Genomic DNA, 14,780 nt, shown 5'->3' with positions numbered 1-14,780 from the left:
AGAGAAATTTTAATTCTTTCCCTCTACGAGGGTGGTGGTGGTGGGGGGGAATCAAACAATTTCTTTCTTCTTGAGAAAACTCAAATTCTGGGTCTCCAAGTCAAAGAAATGATGCGAGATTCTTCCAGCAAAGTGTCCAGAGACCCCACCGCCTCTAGCTAGAAACACACCACAAAACAGAATAACCCTTGCTCTGGACGCCGCTGAGTGGAAGAACCAAGCTGGTCAGAAGCTAGAAGTCTACTCTTACTGTCCCACAACAGCTGGATGTGGAGATGGGGTAAATCCAGACCCAGCACAGATGCTCCCACAAAGACCAGCGCCCAGCTCCCGGGGTCTCGTTTACAGCACGGCTCCTGCTCTGCCTTGCCCTGGCGCTGCAGCCTTTGGGGGGGCACTCCAAGCACCGCTGGTGGGGTGCAGAAAGGGCTTCTTCTGGTGTTGACAGAAACTTCTAGTTGGAAAACAACTGAATATCGACAAGCAAGGTAATACTTCAGCTCTTTTGGGGAGGAAGGAAAGTCACCTCATCCTGACCTGTTCCCATCTTTCCCAGTTGCCTCAGCTAACCCCGTAGCTAGATCACATCAACCGCACCAGTGCCAGCAACAACCACTGCACCAGCTGGAACTGCTCCAGTACAGCACCTTTGCTCCTGGATGGGTCCACAAACCTCCTGCTTCCCCCCCCAAGTGGCAAAAGACAGTGCAGTGAAGGACAGAAAGTATATCTACTCTGGCCTAGCTACATGGAACAGAAAGGTCTCAGAGGAGCACCTGGCCCAAGAACTTGAAGAAAAAAAGAAAAATAAAAAAGGCTTGTCTCTTTTTAAAAGAGAAGAGAAAAATGTTCTATTGTTCCATAATTAATGGAAAGCAGAAGAGGTTTTATGGACTCATTGAGAAACAGAGGGCGAGCATTAGAAAGCACACTTCAGTATTTCATGATCACAAGGTGAGCTGCTTGCATAATACTGACAAAGAACATAAATGTGATATCACAAGGCAGTTATGAAACTTGGGTTTTAAATGCTGAATAACAGTAACACAGTAATTAAGTCTCATAAGTGATTTTTTTCCTTCCCCCTCCCCCCCTTAACTGCAAAGTAGATGCTGCAACCTTCAACTGAGGCATGGCTCTCCCTGGCGAGGTGCACGCATGTCGCATGCCCCCTGCTCCCACCACCTCCCAGCACCGGGGATCCATCCCACCCCACAGCCTGGCCACCAGTCACATCGCTTCTTCAGACCTGCCCCAGGGGAGGCTTCAAGATCACACGAAGGGAGAGGCTGTGAACCTGCGAGGAGCACGAGAATGCGGGAATAAACCTGAATAACTGCACTTTGTGAGTTGACTGCTAAAGCCTGAACAAGCTTCTCAGCCTTCCTCCCCGCCGGTTTTTGACACGAGCATGTGCTCTCGTGAACTGCTCCAGTGTGACCAGGACACACGGTCTCCCCTACAAGACACATAATATAGAGCAGCAAAATGTCATGAAAATCAAGGGCAAACGAACACAGAAGACAGTCCCTCCCCCTACCACCACTTCTATTTTTAGGCAGCCAGATTAGCTTGGAGCAGTTTTACTCATTTCTGATAATGAGCAGGGCTCTTGCATCTTCTCTCGAGGACGTTTCCTCTGTGCAGGCACTTTGCTTAACACCAGCAGCATGGAAGAGGTCACGTCAACCAGCGAAAGCAAAACCACGACTTATTGTGAAAAGGTCTTGAGAAAGCAACTCCAGCTTTGAACTTATGCCCCATCTCCCTTGTCAACCACACTGCTTCATTTTCTGAGGGGTATGGTCTGTCCACCAACAAGGCATCCCTCCCTTTGAACCGCACGATAAAGCCTTTGCCTATTCAAAAGTGCAATGCTTTTAGTCCACCCGCTTCTCAAAGGATGTGAGCTGGTACACCTTGGAAGCGCAGGTCTCCTTGTAAAGGACATTTGGGCTTCCCAGGCCTGAACACATCTAAGGCACAATGGAGAGGCAGCCCTGCCATCCTTCAGCCTGTAGTGCTCCACCCCAACACAGCAACTCCATCTCCACTCATGGTGAAGAAACTATGGTCCTCTCAGGGCACCCCCAGGTCTAAGGGCCAGCCTGGAGATTACCCCAAGAGGAGCTGGCACCCAGGATCCAGCTGCTCAGCGAAAACCAACAGCACTGGTTTGCTCTACCAAAGAGCAAAAACCCTCCTTACTGTGGGTCCCCTCTGGTGCTGAAGCTGCCAAGGATGGCAAGAGAAGCATGATGAGAGCTCCCAAGAGCTGCCCCAGCAGCAGGACCACTACGCTAATGGTGGGAACTTGCTAAAGAAGAGGATGATAATTATCAAAGGAGTGAGACAAAAGGAAGATGTGTAGAAGATTTGGGTCCCACTGCGCTGGCAGTTTCTTTTCAGGAAGAGATGTTCCTCCGTCCCTCAGAGAGATCTATTCCTAAAGTACTACACATCAACTTTCTGCAATGCAACCACTTGTACGTTCAAGGTCCTTTAGTTGCTTCAGATTGCCTTAAGAGCAACATCTGGGGGCAAAGCCTTCCTCCTTCAGGTCCACCCCTTCTCATCTCCTCAAGCCTCAACCTTCCTCCACAGCCCTTCACCACCACCCTCCTATCTCCTTGAGGACCACACTGGTGCTGCATAAGGCAGCAGGATCTGGTAGGCCGGTCTGGACTGCAAACAGGCAGGGTCCAGAGGGCAAGATACACCTTGAAGCAGGTGGCAGAGGTGAGGGACGGTGGAGGTAGACAGCTTCTCACCCGGACAACGAAAGCATGGCAGAAGCGGCCCGGGGATCTCCGGCTGTTGTGGTGCATCACTCGGGGAAGAAAGAAGGCAAGGCCTCACATATTTATCACCATTTTTTCTTCCGAATTTTCAATAAACTACTCGGAGTCTTTTGTTTGCCCTTTGGATTATGATCTTTTAGGAAGGTCTTTTTTCCATGCTTCTCTACAATTATGAGATCTAGGAAAAAAATACTCCCCTCTCAAGTTAACTTCTGGTGTCAGGACTTCATGACCGCAGACAAAATCATCAGGCTTTTGACAAGTTAGAAACCCTTTCCCAGGAGCAAGGTGCCCCTCTACCGTACCTCCCTCTTGCCCGTCTGCTATGTGAAAGGGCAGAGAAGAGCATGCCTGGGGCACCAACCCTCAGGCTGAGCCCAGGAGCTAATCCATCTATTGCTTCTTGGTGAGCTCCTGCCCCTGGTCACAAGCACCGTCGCATCAGGCTTTCGCTTTCTTCTGCGGATTGCAAAACCTCATTTATTGAGGAAAAACACTAGTTCAATACGAGGAAGCACTTAAGACAGCTAGTAGATGATTAACAAGTGAGTGCTCAACTCAATTGCTGCAGGAGCACCACAGCCATAAAAAACTTCTCATCCTGCACCCATTTGTCAGACGTCGGAGGCGAGGAGTTCACGGAGAGATTGTGCCTGGCAAAGTGCTCGCTGCAGGGGATGACACGCCACAGGCCCTCTTCTCCCCCCCTCTCCCAGCCCTCAGGTCTCCAGCCCAGGGCTCCCCAGGCACCCCTGGGACCTTCCCATGGAGGATCTTGTTCCTACCTCCCTGCTCTCCCATCAGCCAGGCTGCCCCTAAGACCTCCCTCCCGGTGCTAAGCCCTTGCCAGGCAACCTTTGCAAAGGTGGCCACGGCTTTCCACGCTCACTGCACAACTCAGCACCCACCCACCTCCTCCCACCAGCGGAGCCATCCGGCAGGAAGAAGAGCTATCAGGGTCCCCACCCTCGGGCAACATCACGTCAATGCAGAAGGCTGGGGAGGAGAGGTACAAAGTGTGTCGTGTAGCTCTTTTAAACTGAGGCCAGAGAAGCAGCATTTCTGCTCAGGGCCTTTGCCTTTTCATGCTAGAGTCCCCCAGAGCCAAGTAAAGGTGCTTCAGCGCCCTTAAGTATCAGCTATTTTTAGACAACAATATCCCAAACACCCTTCTTCATCCTGGCTTTTACATTGCACAATGAAGAAGTTACTGGGATTTGGCACTTTCTCCTTAACGGGCCATCATTAACAAGTGACTCATATTATATTGCAGCATGAGTCATCTTGGCAGAGGTCACCATCATAAGCGACAACTAGTCTTCAATTATTTCCTTCAAGTTGAATTAAAGGTATATTGTTATGCTAATTTTACATCTGCTCCATCCTATCTTTCCATCCACTGTCTCCAGAGCAACCTGGGGGTTCACTTCATGGCCCAATCTGCCTCTGGAAGAGCTTTTCCACCATGGTGTGGTTACAGGTTGTCACGAAACCTGGGCATGCCAACGGGAAGTCTTCTGGATCGGTTTTCAGCTATGGCATCTAATATCTAAAGCAGCTCTCCATCCCTCCTCCCAGTGCTGCTCCACAGGGACAACAAGCTGCTGTCCCTGCCACCTTCCTGCTCTGTTCATACTTTACCATGACACTTTTCCAAGGATCTGGGGCTTGCCCAGTGCTCAAACACAACCACCTTCAGGCTGCCACAGCACATCATTGACCCCAAGAGCAGGGGCAAAGCCCAACAAACTTTGAACTATGCCCAGCTACACATGAATAGTGAAGAAACTATCACAAGCCGTCAGCAGGGCAGGTAGAAAAGGAGGCATTTTCAGCCATTTTCCATTTTCTAGCCAAGCAGCCCCACATTTCAACGTGACTCCAGCCTCTCCCCTCCATCCCTGCTCCCTTCACTCACCCCCCACGCAACGTACCCATCACAGCTCCCCAACCAGCGAACCAGGAGAAGACAGCATCCCTGCCAGGGCAGGGCACAGCCACTGTAGGACACTTGGCTCAGGGAACGCGGTTTTGCCCATTAGAAAACACGGCCATTACCAGCCCAGTCACCAGTGGAGCACTGGTGTTTGTATTTATAGCAGCCAAACACAGTCACGCTGGCTGCGAGGACCACTTTGGAGAGCAGTTGTAAACCGCTCTTACTACTGGAATCCCATTTAGCCATTACAGCCTCTTCAGCCATACTAACACGCCGATCCCCACAGCACAGCAATAGGAAGAGCAGAGTCATCACACTATTTACTGAAGCTAATCAATACGTAAAGGCTGAAGATTTATTGCAGTGAAGACAGCCTGTCTGCATAGCTAGAAAATGCACTTAAAGCCCTTTTAATTTTGTTGCCTTGGCCTCTGGTTTTGCTCCAGGAACACAGTTTCCTTGCACACCCATCTTTCTTTCCTCCCAAAACGGTGGCATCTGCAAACACACAAGAGAAGCCCCCCACGAACACCTACCATGAGTATTCAGTGGGAGGATACGACACAAAACCCACAAGTTTAAGGGCAGCGCCCCTTCCTTTCCAGCCAGGTGTCATGTGCGAGAACAGGTCTACGGCTAATTCAGCATCTCCCATGTAAGTGAGTAGCTTGGAAAATTTTGGCCTGTGTTTTGAAGAAGGTCTATGTGCCAGGTACAGGGACACAGGCTGTGCCATTCACAGGGACACTAGCCCACCGTGCTGTCCTACTCCACTCAAGAGGGAACAGTTAGATCCATGCTAATTTTAATATTTTTTTTAATATATATATATTTTATATTTTATATAAATGAACTTTGTAAGTGCCCCCAGAAAGCATACAGCATTCCTGACTTGCTGTGTTTTGGGGGTGACCACCTGCAAAGCTGAGATACCATCTGGGTATCATGACCAGTGAGCCACAACTGGAGAGATCCTACGAACTGCACCATCAAAGCTCGTTCTCTGGTTTCATCTCGGTTCACGCTTTGGGGAGCAGAGGCACAGCAGGCAATAACCAGCAGGCTTAGCGCTGGCTGGAGCACCAACATTAGAAGGACCACCAGCCACTGGGTAAATGCAGTTGTTTTGGTCACTGTATCAGCTATACGGCCCAGACGGTTAACACATCTAAGAAAGACGGCACTGAGGTAGGGAGGAGATCTGTACCTTCGCTTTTGCCAGTTTATCTCAAAATCACACCAAGCTTTTATGCTTGTGCACGAAAGAGAAAGGAAGAGGCAAATATATTCTGATTTACAGAGAGATTTCTATTGTTGCCTGGACATCAAACAGCACCCAATTAGTCCTGCAAGGATCTGACCCACAAATTATGAAAATAAATGCCTCCGAGGCTTTGATCTCTTGTATTTCTGTAGCATGCTACAGCAGCTATTAGACACATTTTATTAGATTCAAGCTGTGCGATCTCTTCCTCGGCAAAGGCTCTACCGCCTCCAATGCATCCTTAAGTCTCCATCCAGCAGATTAAGGGCATGGTCCCAAACAGTCACTTCTGTCATGCACTAAACACATGACTCAGCTGGCAGTAGGCTTTTTCCTGCTGAGTTTCAAAATTAGGAGCAAAGAAAATTTTTAAAAGGCGGGGGGAAGTGTCAGCCACCTAAATTAAATTTTTGATTCTTTGTTAGTTTATAAAGCAATATACATCCTAGGCAATATCCCTGGCTTCTAAAAAGTGTTGCTTTCAGAACAATTTTTTTCGTTTTGCAGAAATGCTATTGCTGGAGGAAGCAAGCAAAAACTGTAACAAAAGGTTTCATGTACTCTGAAGCTGGAAACCACACGTGCACTCACATGAACAGAAACACGTCCACCCACCCTCGCTGCAGCGACAGCGCTTAAAACCAAGAGGATGTTAAACTCAGATTGCTAAGGCTTTACTCAGATGAGCAACTCGCTGTTCACAGCCCGCTGCATAAACGGAGCAGCTACTGCACTTGCCAGAGGCCACGGATGTTTTCAGCCTGAGCGCGTACGTAGGAAGGATGGGACCATGTCAGCCGCTCAGGTCTCACTTACTGGCAAGAGGGTGGTGTTTGCACGAAGCCATTAATATCTAATAGGGTTTCCGTAGCAGAGGAGAGTTGGTTATCTGCAGCAGAGCAAAGTGCATGCCTTCTGCTGCGCTCGGGGTAACTGGGCAGCCGAGCACAGGGCAGCGCACACTGTTTGCTCACCTAGTATGGAAGGAGGAAATGTCGGTCCTCAGCTACGCAAGACGCATCTGGATACTCCAGTGCTGCCCGCCTGATTACAGTCATCCATCATTTTCTACCAACACACAACCTTGAACTTCTGGCAAGCACTGCAGAAAATTAACATGGAAAAGCAACATTCTCGATCAAAGGGGAGGAAGGTTTTCTGATTTGCCGTTACAAAATAAAATCAGGCATGCAGAGAGATATAACCGAGTTCCGACTAAACTTATCAGTGTTTTCCAACCTTGGTGGCTTTTCCTCTCTTTTCACTAATGAGCCATTGCAGGAGCACCCCAGGGCTGGGGCTCTACGTGCTGAGCATCCTCGTCCCTCTGCGGGAAGGGGATGCTCGGCCCCTCGCAGGGCTCGTCTTGAAACCACCGTGGAGGGGGAACGCGGAGAGAGGGGGAGTCTCTGTTTCCCAAGGACCATGTTCCTTAGACAATCCTCCTTTAGAAATCATAAGCGATTTACACAGAGAACATCAAATCTCGCTTACATAAATTGTTTTTCTGAGCCCAGAGCAGACAGCCCATTGGTTTCAATGTGCAGCCACGGTTCAAAGTGACAAAAGGGGACAGGAGGAGGGGACGGTGAGGGGAAGGAAATCAAAGCTACTGGCTTTATAAGTGGGAAATACAACCTCTCATTTAATGGAGCCATCAATGACTTAGGCTCGTGGTTTTTGACCCGCAGCCTGCTTTAATGGCTGCGTGAAAGGTAACAAAGAAGATGCCTGAGCTTCAACAAATGGAAACCTCATATGATGGAGGCTCTACGCTTCCCGTGGGCAAGCAGGGCACCTGCAGAGCAGCCGGGGCCGAAACCACTGCTGGCGGGGAGGAAGAGTCAGCCAAAGCCCCCGGAGAAGGAGCGGTGCCAACTCCTAGCACAGCTCTGCCGTGGGTCTGCGCTTCGCCCCGCAACGCTCCTGGTCTCTTCTGCAGCTGGCAGCAAGAGGGGAAACGGCATGTGTCTTCCCCGGGTACCGCTGGGCCTTCAGGAGGTAGGTCCTGAACCCTCAACACCACCCTCCCCACCCCAAGACCCAACAGCTTTTACCGATGCTGCTCCTCCACACCGTGCACCCTTTTGCCTGTTGGTAGCTTTTTACCGGGGGAAGCACGGGAAATCTAACAGGATTCTCCCCATTTATATTTGAAGCATGAGGAAATGAGACAGGGATCAATACTCCGTCCTTGGTCTGCAGGTCGGAGGCAGAGGACTCACGCTGATGTCTGTAATTACCCTCGCAAAGTGACTGGGGGTGCATTAGGAGTCAGGCAAGGGTTTGCAGAGAGCAGCTTGGAGCCCGAGCCCAGGAGGCGATAGCAGCTTTGGTGTGACCTGGCCCCACGTGAATGATGGCTTCAAGGACACCTCTTCCTTAGCCGGGTGATTCATTCCTGGAGATTTACATACAGATCAAATGGAAACCGCTTCCCCCCTCACCCCATACAAACTGTACCACTACACCTACTAGAGCCTGGCAGAGAAAAACTACCTTCACGTAGCAAGGATAGAAGCCTCCTCTAACTACTCCTTCTTGCATGGATTAAAAATCAGACACTTTATTTTCATACGCACACCAATCAAATGCTCTTTGTTGCTTCAAACCTCGATTCAACAAAATGCTTGTGCTCCAACTTCAACCTGCTCAAGCACATGTTTTGCTACAAATTCACTCCAAACTATTAATTTTTATGGCTGACCAGCACAGGAACACTAGTGAGAACCGAGAGATTCTCCATGCCTTTAAAACCATACACACGCCTTTACAGCCACAACACTTTTGTGTTGTGGAAGATCTCCAAAGACGAGGAAGAGTAACCACAGCACCAGTGCTGAAGGACACATGGAGAACTGCAGAAGAGCAGCATCTGGGCTGCACAACTCCAAAAGTGGCGGGGGGGGGGAAGAAAGAAAAAATCAACCATGCAGAAGACAGTCTTGTTTCTGTCGTAACTTTTCATGAGCACACACACACACAAGAATATGCATACATGTGTAGAAGATAAATGTTTGCACCACTACCAGCAGTCCTGGCTCAAGGAATGGAAGCAAGATGCAGAAAAAAGGCTTAGAGTTGGACATTGCCATCACTTTGGTATGATTCAGAGACCAGTATTATGCTGCCAAGGTTTTATGGTTAAAAAAAACGCTCAAAAATATATGAAGTACATGGACACAGTCATGGTCCGTAGCTTACACATGCACTGAATCACACTGGAAGACGACAGATGAAGTCCCTGATGGAAGACCCCCATGAGTGTCCACCCTCAGGAATTGTGGCGCTATATATATATTTGTTGAAGATATGTCCCAAATTTTGCATGGTAGCATATTATGTAAAACATAGCACAAATAAATAAGCTTTTCATGTCTTTTTTTAATCTCCAGAAGTCATCTCTAGTCAAATTTGTTCCTCTTTCTATTTAGGAAGAAGATGACCTTTGCAAAAGCTGCCCAAATTCTGTCGAGCTACAGAGTTTTTTAAAAGGTGCTGGAAGAAGAAACCTAACATAATGCTGCCAGGATAATGCTCCCGAATGGTGGCTTGCAGTGCTTATCCCCCATTAGAACTTCTCCTAAATCTTTAATGATGCTGAAATATGCCATAAACTGATGAAGTTCTGGAAACAGGACAATGCCAGTATGTTTGTTTGGTTTTTGTTGTTGAGGTTTTGGTTTGGTTCCCCCCCCTCCCAATATGAGAGCTTTTATCTTCATTGACAATGATCAACTAATGCAAACAAATGGCCACTGAAACTTCACTTCTATACAAAGCAAAGCTAAAAGAAGAGTAGTGACATTTTTGGGTTTCATCCAACTCTTCCCAGCAACAGCTAATACCCACCGGCTCCTTAATTCTGTGCTGTCTCCTCTCCAAGCCCGAGCATTAAAGGCCAGGCGTTTCCAAAACAACTAACGATTTTAGGATCCAGTTTCCAGAGAGTGCACGGTCAGCACTTTGCTCAAGTAAATAAAAAAAGCTTGGGTTTTGCTAATGAGTTCAAAACAAAAGCAACATCCAGGTACATGAAGAAAACACTTATTCCTTCCCCAAAAAGGCTCTTTTTAAATTCCCAGGCTTGCAGGAAACCCTTAGCTAAGCCGAACAACCCAGGTGAGCCTTGCAAGCCCTCAGCCTTCAGCTGGGACCCAAGTCCGGCGCCAGCCCCTCGCCCAGCAGACAAGGAGCAGCTGTGAGCGGGGGGGGGTTTGCTTGCCCCAAGCCGGTCCCACCCCGGGGCTTATCAGCTCCTTGAGAAAGGTTTTCCTCCCAGAGAGCTTTTACCACCTCCCACACACCTTGCAAAGCGTCCCAAATGCATCCAGCTGTGGCAGCTACTGCAAAAGAGCCCACGGCCATCGCCAGCACATGAGCCAGAGGCTCGTCCCTGCAGACGGATGCAGCAGAGGAAAAGCTATTGACCTGAATATTTTAGAAGCATCAAGGCCACTGCCTTCAGCAAGAGATGACAGCTCTTGCATTCACTGAGACAAAAAAAAGGGTGGAGAAAAAAACCCAAAACCCAGCCCCATTTTTCTGCTCGCTCTCCTGTTGGGATCAGCTGTGCATTTACAACCAGAGAGCATGGCCCACTGCACCCCTCCTCGTGCTCATTCTCATTTTATTGCAAAAATCTGCTTCTCAACCACGCCTGTCAACAGCCTGTGCAAATCCCCATGTTAATCATTATTCTGCTAATAGCACTGCCAGGTCATTCGGCTATTAAACATGCCGAATGGACTAGCAAAAATATCTCCTTGCCCGTACAAAAGAACATTATAATGTAGTTTATCTTATCCCCTTGTCAGTATAATATGCAGCACTACCTGTTCAATGGCCTCATCATTTTAAATTACAGTTTTCTGCAACATTAACAATACTCATTACCACCAGAAGATCTCTATTTTAAAGAATCCTTCTGATGTTGAAGGCTTCACCCTGCCCTCTGCACCGACACGGGGACACTTGGGTACCATGGCAATAAGCACGGTGCACAATGATGGATAGAAACATGTCGCAAAGAAGGCAGGAGCGAGCCCGAAGTGTGCTTACTCAATGCACCAGGCCGTGCATTTTAATCAGAATTCAGTGCTTTGTTCCTGGCCCAGCCACCAGCGCGTCAAGCAGATGCACTGCTGCGGTGGAGCTCGACTGCGTGGCCAAGATAAACTCTAGCGTGGCAAAACCAGAAGTGCCTGCTACCTCCTATGTTACCTTTCAGCCCAGCTCTACAAATCCTACCCCGTAAGCTAGCGGGCAGAGGCAAGCTGAAATGAATGACGGTGTGCGGGGTTCTGCTTGTGCCAAGCCCTGCTCAGCCGTCAACAGCAGGCTCTCGTCCTGCAAATCCACCATCCTCCCTTGTGACAGAAGTAGGGAAGCCAAAGCGAAGGACGGGGCGAACCAGCAGTCAAAGGTCCACCTTTTATATATGCATTCGCTTGCTGTTCGTAAAACCCGGCCTCCTGGAACATTTCGGTGACTCAAACTTGGGAGATAAGCGGCCCAAGCGTTTCCTTTCGCCGCTGCTGGGAACAAATCATCCCCTCCGCCAGATTTTGAGTCACTACCTGCTCCCAGCGTTTCACACAGCCATCCCTCACCCCTTCAAACACGTAGGCACAAGAGCAACGTCTCCTCCATCCAGACTCATCTACAAACCCGCAGCAATGTGACACTTCTTTTCTAATAAATGAAATTTTGCAAGGCTTGGGGAATTACTCCTCCCTGCCACGTTTTGTGCTCAGGCAGCAAATTTACTATTGATTTCTGATTCAGACCCTGTGGAATGATTCACGCTTCTTGCCCTACCTGCTGAATTTATGACCTTTAACAATTATTCTAAGTGCTAAAAGAGCTTAGTTTAGAAGAAGATCTATTCCTTGGCAAATTAAGCTCCTATTCTTGCCTCACTTACAGACCAACACATCTCTCATCACCTACAGGACAGCGCCATAGCAGGTCTCTCCCCTTGAGAAGGGGAGGCAGGCAGCAGGGAAGCGGGCAGCCCCGCTCCAGTCCCCAGGGTCCTGCCGGAGCAGCCACCACTGGGGAGGGGGACATGGCTGGGCAGGGGGACATGGCTTTGCACTCCCACCCCGCCATCCGCCAGGGTTTCAGGTCCCCTTGTCTCCGGTTACCCTGAAACGCCAGCACTGCTCTGCTCACAGACCAGGCACTGCCGGTGGGTCTCAGGGGGAGGGAGAGAATATACGTTTCCTCCTAAAGCGAAAACAAAACCCTGACTGTAATGGTGTGCATTGCTATTAAAAAGCCACAAACACAGAAAAAAAAAAAACTAAGTATGTGTGGATACAGTTTTAAAAAGAAATGGTGCCCTAGTTCAAATAAACTTCCTAACACAGGTGTTAAGAAAAAAAAAAAAAAAATCTGATTTTCAGGGGGTGGGGGAGAAGGAGAGGGCCCCCTCCCCCTCCTAATGATACTGCTTTCCTGGATTAGCTCCACCAGCTTCAGCAACGTCTCTCCCAAGGCACCTTCCACCTAAGAGGGGAAACAAGAGCTCCAGATCTGTTTTTAAGCTGGATGGTCCCCCCGCTCCAATCTCGTCTACACTGTGTATTGCTGAGCAATCATTTACACTATTAATCAACCAGAAACTCACCAGGAAGAAAGTAGGGCAAGTGAATAAAGATAGACGGCTTTTTTTTTTTTGCACTGAAGCACATAATATTTCTAAAAATACACTTGTGCAAATCTTCAGCAGATTCTGCTTAATTTTATTTATTTATCTATGCCAGCAGGTTGAGAGAAGCAGCCTCGCTCTTGCCTCCCGAACAAACGCTGCTTCTCTAAATGACTCCCCATGCTCTGTAACAGCTAGCTGTTCTGACAACCAAAAGGATGAAGAAGAAAGGGGGAAAAGGAAGAAAGTTACAGGAAAAATAGACCGGGGGGAGGACATCAGGCCACAGCCCACGCAGAGGCTGACACGTTTGACGAGCCCGACATTTCAAGGGTACATGACGAGCTTCATTTTCAAGGGGGGGTGAGGAGGAGACAGAGCGAAGGGGCACGGCGGGAGATGGATGGAAAGGCTGCGGGGTCCGTGCCGGTGTGGAAAAGCAGGGTCTGGGGCGCAGCCCCGCTCCCGGAGACCTCCGTCTCCACGATCCCTGTCCCTCTGTCCGTGTGTACACGCGTGTTGCACGCTGTATGAGCGCAGGCACTGCCGAGCCCCGCCGCCCAACGGGGGGCTCCGGGGTGCCCCCCCCCCCCAAGCGCCGGCTGCAGGGGACCGGCCCCGCGCCCCGCCGGCGCCCCCCGCCGATGCCCGGGAGGGGGAACGGGGGCCGCCGCAGCCGCGCACCCACCCGCCCGTACGCACACGCGTACACGCGCTCCGTGTGCGTGTCTGCATACACACACCTGCCTACACGCGTCCATACATGGGTGTGCGTATAGACCTATGCACGCCGGCACACATGTATATACATACACACATGCGTACACACGGCTATATGCATGCATATGCACACGCACACGTTCGTATCTCGACATTTACATACGTGCAGCCGCACATAGACATACATCCGCGCACGCACGCACACACACAGCCCCCGCATCCCACCCGCGCCCCCCAGCCCCCCCCACCGGGGAATGATGGATGGGGAGGGGGGGGCGCTCCCGCATCCCCCCCCCCGGCCCCCGACCCGGCGGCGCGCCTCACCCGCAGCGCCGAGAGGTCGATCTCGTCCAGGCTCCGCGCCGGGGAGTCGCTCGCCATGTTTCCGCCGCCGGCCAGGCGGCCCCGCCGCCACCGAGCGGGCAGTGGCGGCCGCCGCGGCGCTGGCGCTATTTAACGCCTCTCCTCATGCGGGTCGCCGGGAAGGAGAAGCCGCCGCCGCCCCTGCCCCTCCGCCCGCAGCGCGGCTAGGGGCGGCCGCGGGCTGCCGGCAGGCAGGGCACGCCGCGGGCTGCGCCGGGATGGCGGCGGCGGCGGCGCATCGCATCGCCGCCTCCCCGGCCGAGCGCGCCGCCGGAGCTGTCTGTCACGGCGCGGGGAGGGGGCGGCCGCGGCGCGGGGCGGGGGCGGCGCCGGGCCCCGCCGCCAGGGGGCGGGGGCGGGCGGGGGGCGGGCGGCCCGGCGGGCAGAGCCCCGCGGCCTTCCCGCCCCGCGGCCCTCCCTCCCTCCCTCAGGGCGGGCGTGGGGGCTCGGCCCGCTGCCGCCGCCCTGCCGCCTCCCGGGGTGGGCTCCGCCGCCGCCGCGGTGGTCCCCGGCCAGGCGGGGGGTGCGGGGCGGGGGGGGAAGAGCCTGGGCAGCGCGTGCCGCTTGCTCGTGGCATCGGGACCCTCCGGGGGGATGCGGTGATTCGGAGCGGGGTGTCGTGCGTCGGGGGAAACAGCCGCGAGAACCGCACCGCGCGTCCTGCAGGCTTCCAGCCCGCACCGCCAAGCCCCACCAAGGGGTTTATTCAGCACCTAGACCCCCCCGCGACAGCGGGCAGAAAGATCCAGGCTACCTGGATCCCTACCCCGGTGCCGGAGCGGTTGTGCCTCTCGAGTCTGGTGGCAAAAGTTGCCGAATTTCAGGTGCTGAACCCAAATTCTTCCAGGCTGGAGTGTTGGGAAGCGCTAGGGCCTGCTCTTGCCTGGTGCCAAAGGAGCGGCCGGCCGTCTGCTTTACGCACCTTGGGGCGCTCAGGTTGAGAAGCGGCCCTTGTCCAGCCGCGTCCAGGTGTCGGACCTGGTTTTGCGACCGGTTCCCTCGGCAGTCAGGAGCCGTCCTAGCCCTATCGACTCCTGT

General features: G+C 51.7%; 1 protein-coding gene across 4 annotated transcripts in view; it reads right to left on the bottom strand.

Moving 5' to 3' along the window:
- TNIK (TRAF2 and NCK interacting kinase) overlaps positions 1 to 14,024 on the bottom strand; it is a 167,096-nt gene extending 153,072 nt beyond the window's left edge. For 2 of the 4 annotated variants that reach the window (XM_075157389.1, XM_075157391.1), the window contains exon 1: positions 13,704 to 13,996. In XM_075157389.1, the coding sequence (XP_075013490.1) occupies positions 13,704 to 13,760 (57 nt within the window). In that variant the 5' untranslated portion in view covers positions 13,761 to 13,996. Of the gene's footprint in view, positions 1 to 13,703 lie in introns of all 4 variants that reach the window. The other 2 variants (XM_075157392.1, XM_075157390.1) reach the window with 2 other exon arrangements.
- Between the last annotated feature and the right edge of the window lie 756 nt (positions 14,025 to 14,780).

The sequence above is a fragment of the Calonectris borealis genome, chromosome 9 (genome assembly GCF_964195595.1).
Source record: "Calonectris borealis chromosome 9, bCalBor7.hap1.2, whole genome shotgun sequence".
Classification (NCBI taxonomy): Eukaryota; Metazoa; Chordata; class Aves; order Procellariiformes; family Procellariidae; genus Calonectris; species Calonectris borealis.
This window is presented reverse-complemented; position numbering and strand designations above follow the sequence as displayed.